The sequence below is a fragment of the Euphorbia lathyris genome, chromosome 5, assembly GCF_963576675.1.
Source record: "Euphorbia lathyris chromosome 5, ddEupLath1.1, whole genome shotgun sequence".
NCBI lineage: Eukaryota > Viridiplantae > Streptophyta > Magnoliopsida > Malpighiales > Euphorbiaceae > Euphorbia > Euphorbia lathyris.
In genome coordinates this window covers 62,973,334-62,992,896 of record NC_088914.1, presented here as the reverse complement: position 1 = coordinate 62,992,896, position 19,563 = coordinate 62,973,334, and the positions used below count along the sequence as shown (strand labels likewise).

Sequence of the window (19,563 nt, the reverse complement as noted above, 5' to 3'; positions counted from 1 at the left end):
TTATAGAGACGTCTGGGCATCGGTCATTTCGAATTTCGAAATAACCGTTGGAGGGAAACGGCTATATGTCGTTGTCATCCTGACTTGCTCAGAGCTCTCGGCCAATCAGAATTGTGTATCTTCTGTCCTCGGTCAGCTCAGCAGACTGTCTCTCCTTTTATGGTAAAGTCAACTGGACAGCATATTGTGTCGTCTGAACTTTGCCCAAAGAGGAAATACTTTGTCTGGAAGTTTTGCTTTGCCAGCTGCTGTCTTGTACGCTTTGTCGAGACTACTCAGCAGCTTTATCTTGAAGTTGTTCCCGAAGGTCTTCTAGATCCTTACGTTTGCTGAGTTGTGTTTTGTTCAAAACGGCAACGTCTTGACATACGCGGGCCGAGTTGTACTGAGTTGTTTGACTTGGGCCTTGGCTTCCGCATTGGGCTTGGGCCTTTTGATTCTTATGTCTTATAACAGTTTTAACTCAACATTGAACAAACACATTAGTAGAATAAATCAAAGCATTTAAACTTAGTGTGTTTAGAATATGTATTTTAAATTATACTTAAACAATTTTGTCAAATCAAAATTATGTGGAAAGGTGTTTCAACACATATGATGCGAAAATTTGGGGTCTTTTTTTCTGGTATCTCTCTTGCTTTGAGCAGGAGTTGTCGATCGATTGAGATTGAGTCGGATAATGCCGAGATAGTGGCGGCTATTAATGAGGATAGAGATACTACGTGTATTGGTCGGAACCTTTTCAAAGGTATCAAGCTGCTTCTCAGGAACTTCGAGTGTGTTCGTCTTCGGCATGTGTTCCGAGAGCAAAATCGGGTTGCTGATTTTATGGCTAGCAGCGCTCATGCTCTTGAACCAGGTGTTACTCATCTTCTACTCCCGCCGGTTGATATTCAAAGGCTGCTGCTGGATGATCTCGTGAGAGCTGGTTTTTCTAAGATGGTTCCACCTTAGTTTTTTTTTTGTTTCCTTTCTTATTTATAAAAAAAATAAAATAATATTTTAATATAAAAATTTAGGATTATTAAAAAGGTAGATTTCAAATATGATATTTGGAGTTTCATGATTTGTAAATTTGTGCCTCTAATTTTTTTATTACAAAAAAATGAGATCGTTACTATTAGCAAAATTAAAGATTTTTAGATTGACACTGTCGATAATTTTAAAAGTTAAAAATAATTAAAAAGTTAAATCATTTCGTAGCACATTTACGATGGAATCAAATATTGAATTTTTCAAAATTATCATTTTTGTAGATTTCTTTTTTTTTTATATATTTACTTTCTCTCTTAATCAAACAAATGATCTCAAAATTAAAAAAGTGAAGAACTAAAATTGTTTAGAATATCATCAATTCTTTAAAATTCTATTTTGAGATCACCAAAAATCAAACTGACAATATCAATCTAAAAGTTTTTGATTTTACTAACATGGAATACTTCAATTTTTTTTTTTTTTTTTACAACAAAAAAAAATAAGAAATTTATCTAGAAATTTCCTTTATAAAAATTTATGGGTTGGCAACTTTGAATTTATTTATGTAAATTAATTGTGAGTTTGTTGGGGACCTGACTGTGTCTGTGTCTGTGTCCTGGACTCGACCAAACAAGAAGTGTAACTGCCTCTGCGTAAACTGGCTTATGGTTGGTGGAGCTCTTTAACAGCTTCTGCTCTTGGACCTGTATAACTCTTATTATTTAGTTTTAGTGGGCCTTCCATCCCATATATAGACCTTTTGGAACATATTCCTTAAATAAACTTAATTATATTATACATGATACAAACTCGATTAAAATCTAAAAATGTCTCAATTATGTTCAATTTGCATCTTTGCCCAATATTTTGGAAATAATTAATTCATATTTACCAGAACTCCACTCTATCCATCTTATATAGGCGTTTCATCTCGGATAATGTCATGGACATTTGGTTAGATGTTAAAGGATTATTGAGCATATGAACAAGCTATTCACTTGAAGTGATGTATGATGTAGCAATAAATCCATCTTCTGAGTATTGTCTTACAATGTGACAACCGATATTTAGATGTTTCATCATTTCATGAAAAATGGGATTAGCTGCAATGCAGTTTGATTATCAAAATGAAGTTGAATTGGCAACAATAAATGTACTTTGAATTTATTGAGAAACTAAGAGTCATTTCATCTCACAAGAAGTTGTGGACATTGAGCGATGGTCTGCTTTTGCAGAATTTTTACTCGCTGCGTTTTGTTTTTTGTACTTTCAAGATACTAATAAGCCTCCCCAAAAATACACCACATCTGTAATTGAGCGCTTGGTAAACTTACAATGGCCTCAATTAGAATCATAATATGCCTTCACGATTGAAATAATCATTCTGTGCTATATAAAACAGACTTAGGTTCATTTTAGATACCTTAAAATATATAAAGTTGTCTTCACATGGACTACAGTTGACTACACAAGTATTGACTCAATTGTTGAATCACATAAAAGAAATATGGATGTGTAAATCCGGTATTTTAATATGTCAATAGAAATATATCATTGATTTGCTCAAGGATAGAGGAAAGCAATGAGCTAAAATAGCAGCAAGTCTTTTTCTAAGCAATGTTGAACTTACTAATTAACGACTCAAGTCCATATAGAGATCAAGAGCAATATAGAAGGTTAATTGGCCGATTGCTTTATTTAGGCTTTACACCTCTAAACATTTCCTATGTCACTCAATAGTAAGTCAATACGCGAGTAATCCTATTGTGTTATATATGGAGATTGCTCTATATTTATTGAGGTATTCGAAGGAACCATCAAGAAGGGTTTATTTTATTCATCAGAGAGTGACTTTAATTTGGTGGCATATTGTGACTTTGATTTGCCGAGATGTAAAGATACTATATTTTTCTTGAAGATTCACTTGTTGCATGAAAGGCTAAGAAACAAAAGAGTGTAAGCAAATCTTCGCATATGCATAATATCAGTTTGCGAATTAAAATCGCTAGCAAATCTATTAAAGGAGTTTCAATTGAACTCAACAATGCCAATTCCTATATTCTGTGATAATAAGACAATAATTCACATTGATGCCGCTCCTGCATTTCAAACATGTTGACATGGATTGTCATATTGTAGCTTATTCCATCTTATTCATAAAAGCATGTAAAATGTGTTCAACGAACTCAAGCTGATGTGGCATCTTTTATATGATTTTTTATTCAGCAGTTCATAACAATAGCAGTTGATCTTTGTATATAAGAAAAGAATGTAACAATTATCAAATAGAAGTTTGCAGATTACATTGTTCCAATAATTTCCTACGGCAAGTAGTTGGTCATAGAATGAAGAAATATCAAATTTTCTTATAGACAATAGAAAAACTTTGGAACAAATCTAGTTCATATACAATTGTAAAATAGCTGCCAAATATTGATGCATAAATAAATATACAAGTCAATTACAAATTGCTTGACTTAGGTCTTCTTCCTATGGCATTTTATTTTTTTGGTAAAACTTCCTATGGCATTTTATTAAACTGGTGCCTATATTTCCTAAAACCGGCACAGAATTACTATACACTAAATAAATTTCTCATTTGGAGGAAGCTTCATCCTCTGGAATGGCATTTTGTCCTTAGATGAACTCTACAGAATCATTGATTTCTTACAACTTCTAACATAAATTACAATTAGATGAAGTCAGGCTGGCCTGTTGAAGTCAAACATCGATGCCACATACGACTGTTAGGGTCTACAGATCGATCATACGCTATAACTTCTGGAATCGGAAAATATACATAGTGAGTATTGCAAATGCCTACAGTTATTCCACTATATCCAGCAAATGCACCATGTACCTGGAAAATCATGGATTCACATTAAAACACTACCTACAATATTTAGCATGACAATGAATATTAAAGTAAAATATTAATCCTTTCTCTACTGTATATAGATAGCATGTTCTTTGAACTTCAATACATAGATACCAGAAAACATTTCACTAATTTGTGCTTAAGATTTAAAAGTTATATAGTACAGCTTTCTATATAAGAAAAACATAGACGAAGATTTGTTAAATGATTACTATAACCCCATTTTTCATCAAAATTTGTATTAAATAATCAACAACAACAACAAAGCCTTAGTCCCGAAATGATTCGGGGTCGGCTAACATGAACCATCATATAAAACCGTGAAAATCAAGTCGTGTCAGCGACACAGATTCGCTCCCTCCACTCCGTCCTATCCACTACCATATTTTCCTCAATTCCCAATAAACTCATATCACTCTCGATCACCCTCCTCAAAGTTTTCTTAGGTCTTCCCCTACCCCTCACCACTACATCCCTTTGCCACTCTTCGGTTCTCCTAACCGGCGCATCAAGCGCTCTACGTCTCACATGGCCAAACCACCTTAGTCGGTTTTCTCTCATTTTATTCTCAATAGATGTGACCCCTACTTTTGTCCTAATTATTTCATTACGCACCCGGTCCTTTCTCGTATGACCACACATCCATCTCAACATACGCATCTCCGCCACCGCCATCTTATGGATGTGGCCGTGTTTCACTGCCCAACACTCCGTACCATATAACAATGCTGGTCTAATTGCCGTCCGGTAGAATTTTCCCTTCAATCTATTAGGCATGCCGGGATCACAAAGGAAACCCGTAGCACTCTTCCACTTCGACCAACCAGCTTTAATCCTATGAGCAACATCTCCATCTACTTCTCCATCCGTTTGGATAATAGATCCTAAATACCGGCAGCAATCCGAGACCTGAACAACTCTCCCATCTAGGGTCATTGTCCCTGCCTCCCTACTCCTACGGCCGCTAAACTTACACTCCAAATATTCTGTCTTACTTCGACTCAACTTAAAGCCTCTAGATTCTAGAGTTTGTCTCCATAGTTCCAACTTCATCTCCACTCCTTCTTTCGTCTCATCAACCAACACAATATCATCTGCAAACAGCATGCACCATGGTATACCATCTTGAAGTGAAATTGTTAGTTCATCCATAACGATGGCAAAAAGAAATGGGCTTAGTGCGGAACCTTGATGCACTCCAATCGTAATAGGAAACTCTTCAGTCTTCCCAACACTAGTACGTACACTCGTGCATACTCCCTTATACATGTCCTTTATGATGTCAATATATTTCCGCGAAATGCCTTTCCTTATCAAGGCCCACCAAAGTACTTCCCTTGGTACCTTATCATATGCTTTCTCCAAGTCAATGAAAACCATATGCAAGTCTTTCTTCTTATTTCGATAGTGCTCCATTAATTGTCTCATTAGATGGATGGCTTCCATAGTTGATCTTCCCGGCATAAAGCCAAACTGGTTTTCCGAGATCTTCACCGTCCTCCTTAACCTTTGTTCGATCACTCGCTCCCAAAGTTTCATAGTGTGACTCATTAATTTGATTCCCCGATAGTTGGCACAATCTTGGACATCGCCTTTGTTCTTATACAAAGGGATTAAGGTACTTTTCCTCCATTCTGATGGCATCTTATTGTTTCTCCAAATTTTGTTGAAGAACGTCGTCAACCATTCGATTCCTCTTTCTCCCAAACATCTCCAAATCTCAATAGGGATGCCATCAGGTCCTACTGCTTTCTTCAACTTCATCTTACTTAATGCCATTTTGACTTCACCCTTTTGAATTCTCCGCAGGCATTCATGATTTATCATATCGTGATGGAAACAATACAATAATTTTGTTTTTGTTGATTGCAAGTTGTATACTAGATGAATGGATCCAAAACAGGAACTAACACAGTAGAGTAATAGTTGTTTACAAGTTGTTCAAATAGATCTACTAAGATTGATAATTTAAGTATGCATTGCCTTACTAGTTAGAGGAAGATAAAGAAGCACTCACAGCATTTTGTCCAAGTACAGTACATAAGATTCCATCTGATGCATTTGCACGACATGCGCGGATCATATATGTTGGATCGATGTACTTCACATCAGAATGAACTCCAATCTCCTTAAAGTACTTTTTTGTCTGAAAGAAAAAAATAAAAAATTGATTTTTTTTTATCATAGAAGGTTCACCAAAAACCAATTAGAGGTGCAGACAATTGGCAGATTAAATTATAAAGCCATCTACTGATTGAAATATAGAAGGGGAATTTTGTTTCACAAGAATATAGAAAGATTCAGCGATTCTTCCTTTAATTTGTATGAGAAGTGTGCAATGCTATTTGATTCATATATTTGTCTACTGAAGTATCTCTCTAACTCGAAAAATGCGTTTTTATACTTGTCTTTAACCAATGATTGGAACAATTCTTGGTCACATATTTGCATTTAAAATTACTGAAGGACAACAATGGCCATCAACTATGTCAAAAAATAAAATAAAATAATAAATGGTTGCTCTCGAGACATTCCATCGAGCAATTTAATTGTCCTGCCAAATGCATAACTAAAACTGTTACAAATATAAAACTAATTACACATCAATTACTAACCTCTTGTTGAATGTGTACACCGATATCTCCAAATACAATATTTCCAGATGCATCTTTTGCGTTGGTTTTCTGGAGAAGATTCTGCATTGATAGGCAACATATCATGATTTCTGCATCTTGGTAAGATACTTTTTTAATCAAAAACAAAAATGGCTCTCTAGTATTGAATTCTGAAGGAATTAAAGATTGAATATCATAATAGTTCATTTCAATGACTTGGCAACAGCAAATCAATTGTACAAAATGCAATCTTGTTGCGAATGAACTCAATCACCACAGTATTAAATATCACCAATCAAGAGGATTTACTAATATATTTCTAATAAGTTGGCAGGACCAAGGATATGATATATGTTTCTGTAAATTTATAGCGTAAAATATATATATGCCACAAGTTAAATGAGATTGGACAAGCAACTTCAAATGTATACACAATATTTTTATAATATTCCCTAAATTTAATGAATACAAGCAGTCTTTTTGAGCAGAAAAAAAATCATGTAGTAATAATACATTGGTTGAAGATATAATTTTCGTAAAACATGTTCTTACAGGGGTACAATAATTAACAAAAATGTCAGTGCAACCCACCTGTCCAGCTCCCTCTGCTACACAGACTACAGCCGATCCCTTTGTGTCGATCAGGTACTTTAAATGTGTCAAAACACCATGAGGACCATGCAAATTGAAAGGTACCTAGAAATTTCATATATTGATTACATTTGTATCTTTCCACTAAAATTTATGTTAAACACTATTATAAATGATAATACCTCTGGAATCAAACATATGTCAATTTGCCCACTAGCTAGAGACGCATGCATGGCTATATATCCACTGCTACGACCCATCAATTTCACAATCCCAATACCATGATAAGCACTATGTGCCTACAATATTGTAGAAAGGATCAATAAATTATGTGAGTACAAGGAAAGGGATAATCTATACAAACAGATAAGTAGAATCAATGCAATGTTACAACACTTATATAACAGAACTAATAAATGACACGAATTTTGTACCTCAATGTAGGCCGAATTTATTGCTCGTTGTGCTTCTTCAACTGCAGTGTCAAAACCAAAAGTCTTGTCCATCAACAAAATATCATTGTCTATAGTTTTTGGAACGCCAACTACAGCCACTTTCAACCTTCGCTTCCGGCACTAAAACCAGAAGTTCAGAGGAGAAAATAATTAAACAAGGAACATAAAAATAACAAAGAGAAGGCTTTTGAATTTTAGGACAGTGATCAATGCTGATGCAAATAACATATGTAATTAGTAGAGTTCTGATGGAATTCTGAAGCAAATCATTCTCAGGTTAACCAATTAAGTTTGATACAAGCAGTAAATCAGCATAGAATTACAGGTTAAATAACCTCATTGTGAAGATACTGAAAAATTGGTCAGAATAGGACCTATTAAATGTATCATTCTGATGCAATTTCTGAAGCAAATCATTCTCAGCTAACCAATTAAGTTTGATAGAAGCAGTAAATCAGGATACAATTACAGGCTAAAATAACCTCATTGTGAATTGCATTAGCTCCAGCATGTGTGCCATTACCACCTAGGACAAACAGCATGTTGATTCCTCTTTCCTGGTATTATTACACAAAAGGACAACAGAACATTAATGCCCACTTTCTAGAAGTATGACTCTTGAAACTTCATAAAAAATTTGAAAGGGATAAAGTGAGCACCTCCATACTGTCCACCATATCACTAACACTTGGTGCCCCACGTGAAACTCCCAACAAGCTTCCACCAGAAAGATGAACATTTTGGACAACTTTCCTCGATAGCTAATAACAGCAGTGTCTTTTAGAATGATTATGGATTTTCAAACTTTATCTTTTAGAAGAAAAATTATGTTCTGTATTAAGAACATAATGACATGCATATACATTATTGAAAATTACCTCCATTTCATTTAAGTCAGTGTCAGTAAAACCTCGATACCCGAAAGGAATCCCCACTATTTTTTTGACACCATATATTTCAAGTGTAATGACAATCTGCCAAAAAAATTTAAAATATATAAATATAACAGAAAAACCTCAAACATTTAGTATATCATATAAATTACAGAATTTTTTAATAATTCAAGAGGTTCCGAAGAGCAAACAGATTCAATGTATGATTTGATAGCAAAATAACGTAGTTTCTTAAAGATTCAAAATTCTTGCATTACATCCACGGATCTAGGGAGTATCAATCCAATTTGTATTCAAAGAACCCTTACCTGTCTGATAACATCATTAAGACCAGGGCAGAGCCCACCACACGTTACGATTGCAGCCTTAACTTCCTCTGGTTTGAAGTATATTTTCTCCCGAGGGCCAGCACGATGAACCCTGTAAAGATTTTATGTATCATATCCATCGCAAAGTGTGAAAATATTGCAATGAATTGGTAAAGTTTCAGATACAATATATAAAACTGATCTTCAGGTTACAAATGTTGTCAGACTAAAGAACAATTCTATAAGTTTACTTATTACTTTCTTCTATTAATCATGTCCCTCTTCAAATGCTCCATTCATTTCATGTTTTACAACTGGAATATATTCCTCTACGATCTGGAAGATTTATTGTTCATTCTCCCAATTAGGTGCACATTCTTTTTACCTATGTTGCCTATACCGAACCTTCTTGTAGCTTGTTACCCGTAAATATTCAATTAGTTATTCAATAACATAAAAAATGCAAAACACTTGCTCTACATTATACATATGTAAATCCAATCACTAATAATCAGAAAACCTGAGTCTCTTTTGCCTCTTGCGCATGTTGTTATTCTGATTTATTGACCTCTTATCCATTGATTGCATCAGCAAAATCTATATCTATATATATACTAATATTCCAGAAATGACCTGAGCTGAACAAAACTACGCACTTTAATGGCATGCTTATATTTCTTTGAGCAATTTCTGTAAGTATTTTTAGACCTACCGCACTATTAACAGTTTAATTCCATCAGGAAAGAGTTTATCAAGCTATCTGACATTAGTAATCCATTATAAAAAAGAGGTGCTAGCACTTGATGCCAGGAAATTTCAAGAATTATATATTTGAAAATATGCAGGATGACTTAAAGCACATAATTACCATTGTTCAACCCAAGTACAATCAGGATCAATGCATACAGCTCCAGCAGATTGTGGAGATGCGAAATTTATAACCTGAAATACATATTAAAAAGATAAGAGGAATGCAAACTACTTGCAAAACTTAAACTATTTGTCCACAAAGATATATCAAAGCTAGAATTTTAAATATCATAACAATTTGCAAATTTGTAGGCATAGTTTATCAAACTGGTAAGAAGTGAACATTACAAAAAGGAGGGGGGGGGGGAATGCATCACTGATTGATGAATGTTCGACCAAGAAAGTATGCTTAATATTGTCAGATTGATAGTCCAAGTAATCCGATCATTGTAAATTGACTTCCAAAGTTGTATAAGGACCTGATATATACCTTCAAAAGTACCCTATCATTATTATTTATATAGCCATGCCACTTTTCATCAGATGGATAACCACCAGCAAAATCTTCTGTCACTGGAGTCCTGTGATAGGAAAAAAAAATGCAACTAGATCACGAAAACTATTGACAGAAAAGCTCAAGAATCTTCTAGTTGGAGGCTAGTATCTCGACTTCTTCTTAAAAAAGAAGGTTGACAGTGAATTTTTTAATACTTGCAATTTTCCTTTCGAACCAAATTGATATCGAATGAAGAAGAAGTCAACAATAAACCGAATATGCTAACAGAACTGAACAAAAGACTATCAAAATTGAAAATGGCATCAAACAGATCACGTATACCTAACCAGTCAGGTTGCACATACTTTTCGAAAATGTAAAAAGCTTAAATCACAAAAGGGGCAATAGAAGCTCCATGAAAGAAGAAAATAAATAAATAAATAAGTGAAAAGGAAGAGAAAAGAAAGAAAAAAGACCTCATCCTGAGACAGAATGTAGATTGAATTGGCTGAGCATCAGGGAAGACATCAGTAAGATGAGGGATATTAAAGCGCCTTTCAAAATCAGTCTGATACTTAATCTTCCAATCAGGATCGCTGAAGTCAATTGGTGGCTGAGTATGCTTTCCAATCTGAGCAACTACGGCATTTTTGTGGTTGATCCTAGTGAAATTCAATCTGGTAAAGGTAGAATTATAGAAGGAGAAGGAATGAAATTGAGGAGAACGAAGAGAAGAGAAATTGGGGCGGGCGATCGCAGCAGGGGAGAGACAGTCCATGAAGAAGCAGAGCAGAGAGATGAAAATGTTGAATGAAGTGGTTAATGTTATGAGTTAGGAAAATGAAGAATGCGAAGAAGTAAGAGAGAAAAGAGCGAAGAACACGAGGAAGATGGGGAGAGACAGAAAGAGTAACAAGAAAAACGGCACTCTGCCGCTCTGGCTTAAGAAACCAAGGAGGCGACGCCTTTTGAATTTCACCAACTTCTTTCTGAAAAACCTTCCTCCTCCTTTATTATTTTATTATGTTTAATGTTTAATTACCGCATCATATGAGATTTTCTTGTCTTGTATTGCTTGCAAAATTTTCATATTGCTGACATAATGCTTTTTAGTTTCTAACTCTATAGCTGGATTAAACCCTCGTATGATGCATACAAAATCAATTTGTTAATTTTTTTGGTAAGTATTTAATTTGAGGTATTTATATATAGATGATATTCTATTCATTTTGAATGTAAAATCAATTTGTTAATTTTTACTAGTTTTATACACATTATATATACATATATTAATTAATTAATTTCTATATTTTCTTTTATAAATAAAACACTTCTTAGAATCGGAAGAAAAAACAATATTGAGGTAGGGTGGCGGACATACCCACACACCACAAATAGAATGAGAATTGACCGCCTTAGTTAATAGATAAACAACCGAATTCGCTGAACGTTTTATATAAAAGACTGAGCAATTGCCTAACTCTTTTAAGATACTAACACAAGACAAAAAAAAACTTAAAACCAAGTTGTTTACATATTTTTGAGATGCGTTCTAAGTTAATCATTGTCTCTATAAGAAACACTAAGACTCTATTTTTTATTACTTAATTTCAGTATCAATCAGTTTAGTTCAGTAATCAGTTTAGTTCAGTAATTTATCATTACTTATTATAATTATAATTATTTTTTTTCACTATTATTAGAACCATTATTAATTTTATCAAATTTTTATTTTAATTATTGCTATTTTTAAAAGATTATATTATTATTTCAGTTTCACTAGAATTCAGTTCAGTTCAGTTTTTTTCAGTCATAAAGAACATAGCCTAACATGAGTTTGTGGACCTGCACCAGATCCTTTAGAGCACTAATTGTCCGTGGGTTACCCAGCCCACGACAATTCCAGCTTATGAGACTCATAACCCCAGGCGAGTCTGGACTCCAAGACCCGCCCCATATCCATTTTTTGATAGGATATCAGATTCTACTTCTATACTTACATTCTCCATGCGTGTCTATTTTGGATCGTGAATAAGTCCGTCTTCAAATAAGAAAAACTCCTTATTTGATCCATCTAGATGTTAAATCAAATGGAAAATGAAATCCCCAAACATTTCATTACATCCATACTACAGAGACGAACCATATAGGACCTGAAATAGTTGGTATAGGATCCCCACGAAGACCTATGGGAATGGGTCGAAAGGTTCCAAAAGATGGAAATTCAGATTCACCAACTAAACATAGTTAGGGCCATCGAGGCTATGGCATCCAATTACTAAAGGAAAGACCTATCTAAAGAGCTCAAACCAGATGACATGGAACATTTCCTAGTATCATGCAATGGGCTAGAGACTTCGTGAAATGGGACGGGCACTACCTAAATCCCTGATTGAAAGATAGACTGGGTCTAGTTAACACCTTAAAAGGATCTAAAAATGATAGGCATGTGGACTGGAGAAGGCAACGAGACAAATTGGAGCATTAATTCACACCATTAAACACTCCCAAATTTTTTTATTTGTGTTGGGTTGAAAAGAACAAAAGGCAAATCTAGTATCCACTGAAGCTCCAGACTTCCGATCATCGCCAAAACTAGATGTATTAGAAGTTTCATAAAAGTGAAGGCTATGATACTGAAAACTGCTGGCAGTTGGATATTGAACTCAACAAAATGGCAGAGTAAGGTAAGGTGGACATATTTTTGAAGAACCTAGAGAAAGCACCGAAACAACATGACAGATGCTCGATCGAACCTAGGCCTATGTGAGTCATCAACGTCGTTATCGAAAGGTCACAAGAAGACATGCCTGTTAACGGAAAAGGATAATACGAGGATAGGGAGATATTATGGGAGTGTAGATCCGAGTTTACATTCAAAAACTTGAAAAATCTTCCTCATTAATCCCACAAAGACGTCTTGGTCATAGAGATCCTGATAGAGAACTTCATTGTTCGTAGGGTGTTTATTGATATGAGAAGTTGTTTCGTGCCTTTTTAGTGTGGATTGGATCGGATTGCGAGCGTGCCAGTAGCTTTGTTAAAAAACTACAAAAAGAGCTAAGAGCTAAGATCTAACTTCTAATCAAACGAAAGTGTAAAAGCTTAAAGGACATAAAATACTTAAAATTCGTAGTGGAATCTAAAAGAATGATACACTAAGATGTTGCAAGAAAAGAGAATTCAAGGAGAGAAACTTTGCTTGGATTGTATAGGAATGCTTGTATTGATGAAAAACTGAAAGACTAGAGCTAGAGCTTACAAATTGAAAGTAAGATTCAAATGAACAAACTATGGCTGTAGAATAGCTAGAGTCCGTAATGAGGGAATTGTTTGAATTCTATCAGGATTTAGTTTGATTTGATTTCATTGTATGTTGAATTGGTTTGAGTTGGATCTTTTCTTCCTCCTTTTCTCTTCCTTAAATAGTGTGACTTCGTGGTGCTAATAACCGTTGTGCCCACGTCCCTGCTCCACTAACCCACGTTCTTCTAACTGGCTCCTTTTGTGCAACTAGTTATGCTCTGTTGTGGATTACCCCATATTTCTGAACCACCCACGTCCTTGCCCCATATTCTCTTAGCCTTAGTTCGTGGAATAAACTGCTATCTCGAAAACACAGTGTTCTCTATCGTTTTAGGTCAGCCTACTCTATTTCTTGCAAACGGTGCTAACTGAGAAATCTTCTCTGGCTCTTTCTATATCTGGCGCTTTCTCTACGTTGATCCCTCTCAATTAGTCCTAGCGTAATTGTAGGGGAAACATAAGTTGATGAACATAATCACCAAAAAAGCCTTTAAAGCCCTTCGACTCGATGTCAAACATGTGATACCTACATTGTCCCTACTAGTTGGCATTAGAGCTCACACAGTCCCCCTACTTAGAAGTATAAGAATGGGAGTTGCAATTGGAGATGGTAGGACAGAGTGGCTCACTAAGGCAAACATTATAGTGGTTGATACTTTCCTTCCTTATGATGCCATCTTTGGTAGACCATTATAATAAGAATCTTTCGTAGATCTTTCGATTCACCATCTAGTATGGAAAATCCCTAATAAACGAGGCCTAACTGTTGCTCAAGGTAACCAAATGATTACCGAGGAGACATATATGGATTCCATTAACATGAAGCCCATGATAGCAGGCCCAAGGGAAGAAGTATGAGAAAGAGTTGAGCCCATGAAAAATCTTGAGACGGTATGGCTAGCCAAAAGGAAATCAATTTAAATCTCAATTAAAGTACCAAAAGAGGCAATTGTACATACATTGATGGGGAACATCACATCCTTCGCCTGGTGTCCGACGGACATAATATGAGTTTCTCTTGACATCATAATGCATCCATTGAACGTAGATCTAAAGGTTACCCCAATAAAACATAAAGAGAGAAATCATGGAGTAGAAAGACAAAAAGTGATTAAAGTCGAAGTAAAGAAACTAAAAGACCGCAGTCTTTTCGAAGAGGTTCACTGCCTAAAGTGGATGGCTAATGGGAAGTGAAAGTTATGTGTTGACATCACAAACTTGAATAAAGCTTGCCCAAAATATTTTTACCATCTCCCATACATCGACATGCTCATTGAGTCCACAACTGAATACATAATATATTCCTTCTTTGATGATGCAGCCAAATATCATCAAATATCAATGAACCCATACCATATGGAAAAAAAACAAGCTTCACTACATATGCATAAGGGGACATAATATTACAGAGTTATGCTCTTCGGTCTAAAGAATGCGAGAGCGGCATTACCAAAGGTTAGTGAACAAATTTTTTGAAGGTGTCATTAGGGACAAAATTAAGATTTATGTTGATGATATGATTGTGAAAAGTAGAACTATAACAGAGCACGCTTCACATCTCCAAATGATTTTCGCCACCCTCGGAGAGTACAAACTTGAGTTGAATATAGAAAAGTGCACCTTCAGTGTGGATCAGGGAAATTCTTGGGATTCATGATTTTTCAGCGAGGAATCAAAGAAAATCCAGGTAAGATCTAGGATATTACCGATATGGAACCACCAAAAAAGTTGAATGGTGTGCATAAATTGAATGGAAAAATCAATGCCCTTGGTGAGTTTATATCTTGTTCGACAAAGAGGTGTTTACCCCTTCCACAAGAGCATAAAAGGGACTAAATATTTCAACCGGATGGCCGAGTGTTAAACATCCTATGAGCAGATAAAATATTTACTGGCTTCTCCACCTCCCTTAAATAGACCAACACTTGACCTTGTATTATACATTAGTGTGGCCGAAGAATGATTGGACATGGTTTTAATCTGAGAGGAACGTACCGAACAATTTTTAATATACTATATCAACAGGTCCTACGTAATGTTGAGGCTAGGTACCCAAAGTTGGAAAAACAGACTTATGGAGTTGTGATCGCGGCTCAAAAACTTTGACATTTCTTTCAAGGTCATTCTATTATTGTGAGAACGGACACTCCACTGTAAAAGATACGATAGAGGCCAAAGACATTTGAGCGAATTGCTGAATGAGCATTCAAGATAATATAGTTTGATGTTATGTTCGAGCCTCAGAAGGAATTTAAGGAACATGCATTAGCAGAATTCTGATTTAGATTCCTGATGAAAGTTTCAATGAGGAAGGTGCCGATATCGGTGTTCATATGAAGGGTTCAAAGGGATTTGCATTAAAGTATGATGCTTCTCTTGACTTTTCCACATCGAATAATGTTGTAGAATATGAAGCACTGCTCCAGAGAATCCGAATGTTAAATGCCATCAAGTCGGACAAAAGAAAACAAGAGCAACAGAAGAAGAAAAATGCTAAGCACAATATCATTTAAAGGACGCACTTTAGAAAACATGTGAAAAACAAAAATTATGTATAATAAAACTTTAAAAATACAATAGGGGTGGAAGCTGATCAATAATCCGAATACTCTGGTTAGTCGAATGTTCAAAGCTAAATATTTTGCTACTAACTCTTTTTTGTCCTCCAAATTAGGCAATAATCCTAGTTTTGTTTGGAGAAGTATTTGGGGGTCTATTGATTTGTTAAAACATGGGATAAGGTGGAGGGTGGGAGATGGGAATTCAATACAGATTTGGGGGGACCCTTGGATCCCTTCGACGCATAACTATACTATACACTCATACTGTATTGAGGGAATGGAGGGGGTGAAAGTAGCAGAGTTAATGAAGGAAGGTGTTAAGGAGTGGGATGTCGAAAAGGTGTATGGATGCCTAAATGAGGAGGAAGCTAGAGAGGTCTGTGCTATAACGTTGCCAGTAGGGGATACAGAGGATGTCCTGATGTGGAACTTTACGAAGGATGGGCGATACTCCTCTAAATCTGGTTATCGAGCTTTCGAGCAAGTTCTCTATGACAGAACACCAATAGAAGGGTGGGAGAGGGTTTGGGAACTTTCAATTCCACCAAAAGGGAAGGCGTTTATATGGAAGTTGTGTTCAGGGTGTTTACCTACAAGAGCAAATCTGATCAGACGTCATGTTTCGGTGCCTCCTGAATGCACAATTTACGGAAGGGAGGAGGAAACGTGTCAACATTTATTCTCACTATGTTCTTTTGCAGGTAATTGCTGGAGAGAAGCGGGAATTCCTCAACCGGAGGGAGACTATACCACAACACTTCAATTGCTTCTAACCAATAATGAAGCTGTGATGGAGAAACGTGTGATGGTGATATGTGCGATATGGAGACAAAGAAACAACTATCTATGGAACCAAAAAGAAGTTCCGGCTGCTGAATGCGTGCGGAAAGGGAACCTATATTTGCAAGAACGGCGGACAGCGGAACAATCAAACCCGTCGAGAAGCAGAGGCACAGCTGCAGGTGTTCAGCGTGGCATCGCGTCGATGAGAGCAGGTGCACAAGGCGTGAAAGGAGTGACGGTAGGAGAAAGGAGCGGAGGGAGGCAGCAGACACGACAGAGCCGCGATATCACACAGAGACCGCTTGATCGAGGGGAGGAGTCCGCGATTGGGGCAGAACTGCAGACGAGCGCAGTAGCAGAACTGCAGGTCGCGGACAGTAGCAGCAGCGACGAACCATTTCGGCACAGACCTGTGACGAGTTCTGGAATAAATCAGCAGTGTGTAAATTGGCGAAAACCGCAACAAGGATTCATCAAGTGCAATACGGACGGAGCTTTGTTCAGAAACCCGAACGAGGGAGGGATGGGGGCTGTTGTGCGAGATGACTCAGGCAATTTCCGCTGTTGTCTGAGCCATGTGCGGATAGGTACGTTCTCCCCTATGTTAATTGAAGCTCTAGCTGTTAGGGATTGCTTAGTTTGGCTGGTCGGAACCCCATGGGAGAAGATTGAGATAGAAACAGATGCAAAAGTAGTAGTTAATGCAATTCTAAACCGCTCAAACGATCTAACCGAATTTGGATTAGTAGTCCAGGATTGTATAGAGTTGTTAGCAAACAACCGAGAATTCTCGGTTTCATATATTCCTAGATTAGCGAATGGGTCTGCTCATGTAATAGCAAGGCATTCCCGTTCCAATGCTAATTATTTTTTTTCAAATATAATGCCTCATTGGCTGTCAGATGTGTTTAAACAGGATTTGCGAACTTGTTCGTTTTAATTGAAAGGCTTCAGTTTGTTAAAAAAAAAAAAAAATACAACACGTGTAAAATGCCACAAGATATACATCTCAAATCCAATGAGAACAAGTGGCATTGACATAAATTTCCCACGAAAAGCTACCTAAAAACATCAAGTAGCCTAAAAAGAAGACAAGCAAAAGGCCCAATATAATGCTTTCAACCAACTAAGTAGGCCTTAGGGAACACACACATCAAACATGTGGGTTAGCTCACTCTACCTCTTTTTGATTTTGCTTTAAGGCCAACCCATAAAATAAACAAAATCCCTTTCAAGTAAAGCACTACTCTATCTATTTATTTAGTTATGTCCAAACCATGAAATAAATAGCAATTTGATCCATACTTGAACCACAAACATTTGGGGCCTTAATTTGAATAACCCAACTAAAATAACTTCCCTAACTGTCAATTACTCTTCATAATTCCAAACCCCACCTGTCCAAATCCTCCACCTATCATTTATATTAAAATGCACACACAACATCAAATAAATAGCTTAGTTACAAGTTTATCATGGACCACCTACTCTACTCATCAGATTCTACAACTTCTTAGCTCTATTCTCCAACTTTGCTAACAAAGTTTTCTATTTATGGATCAAAAAGTGGCCATGATTATGTCAAGTGAGGAGGCAAAGTTTAGGATGGAGCTAGAGGTGGAGATTGAAAATGATTTGGAGAAAGAAATAAAAGATGGAATATACAATCTTGCAATGAGATTGCACAGGCTTTATCAACACCAAAACCAAAGGCTGAACAATAATTACAAAAGAAGGAAGAAAATGCTGCATGAAGTGACCATAAGCATCAAACTGAAGGGAGGAGTAAATATTGAAATAATAGAGACCAAGAAAGAACAAAAGATCAGGAGGCCAAGCACTGCAATATCAGAATCTAGTAGTAAGAGTAAGAGCAGGTTTGATTGGGCAAGCAGTTTAAGGTCTGGCAGAAATCTTACTGCTTCTACAGCCACAGGCCAAAGGAAACATTTTCATACCAAGGTACTTGAATTGGATGGAAGTGTTCAAATTCAGTGAGACATTCATTTTTTGTTTTTCAATGTGTTTGATTGTTCTGAATTACTTGTTTGTTTTCATTTGGAGAAGTGATAAGAATGTTAGAATTGTGTGCTTTTTTTTTTTTTATAACGTTTTGGAAATGTTTCTTGAAAGTCTTGGAGTTGAAAATCAATAAGAATATGTTGCCTTATTTTCCATGTTAATAATTTAGAGGTTAAATGTTTATGTTATAGCGTGGTTAATGAATAGAATGTCTTAGAATAGTACAATGTACTGTATTTTTTATTTTGTCTTCAGATATAATAAAGAAAAAAGGCTACAAATTCAACCAACAAAGGAAGAAACTTGAGTTTGCTGGGCTTACGTTTGAGAGTAAGTGTAGGACTTGGGCTTTTTGTGGTCAAAGCTTTGAGAGTCTGCATTGCAATACTTCATTGCTGATCTCCAAAACACACAAGGCGAGTAAGCCATTTTTTTTTTTACAAGAGGCGGTTTTTAAGATTCGGACCTGTGACCTCTCGGTCACACGACAATAACGTTTACTGTTGCGTCAAGTTTCACAAATGAACATCTCAAATTGGTAATAAAATGAAATATTTTATCACAAAGGAAACCATCAATAATCGATAGAATCAATTCCATAAAGAGAACAACACAATCTATAAGCAATGGGAGAAATTGTGTTCCTAATCTATCACAAATGAACATGAACTGAAAACATACAATCAAAGATTTCTCAACATCAATGATAATATACAAATCAATCCAAAAAAGAAAAAAAAATCGAAGTTCAATTATAGGTACAAGAAGGAAATCCACTAACGATAATTAATAATGGCATGGATTTTAAATTTTAGCTTGAGCTAAAAATAAGAAATTACATCATAATGGAATAGCCTCTACTTGTCACATATGTTTAGACATTTATAACTGAGTAATACTACATTAATCAATCAGGTGCATAAACAATAA

General features: G+C 35.9%; 1 protein-coding gene across 1 annotated transcript; it reads right to left on the bottom strand.

Moving 5' to 3' along the window:
- Window positions 1–3,204: 3,204 nt before the first annotated feature.
- LOC136230071 (ATP-dependent 6-phosphofructokinase 5, chloroplastic) lies at window positions 3,205–10,965 on the bottom strand. Its single transcript, XM_066019007.1, has 13 exons — window positions 10,438–10,965; window positions 9,956–10,046; window positions 9,584–9,657; window positions 8,716–8,827; window positions 8,393–8,488; window positions 8,174–8,275; window positions 7,997–8,071; window positions 7,494–7,634; window positions 7,242–7,358; window positions 7,060–7,164; window positions 6,469–6,549; window positions 5,871–5,999; window positions 3,205–3,835 (listed from the first exon to the last, which is right to left on the bottom strand). The coding sequence occupies exons 1-13, from the start codon at window positions 10,737–10,739 to the stop codon at window positions 3,668–3,670; spliced, it is 1,593 nt and encodes a 530-aa protein (XP_065875079.1). The 5' UTR covers window positions 10,740–10,965; the 3' UTR covers window positions 3,205–3,667.
- Window positions 10,966–19,563: the final 8,598 nt, after the last annotated feature.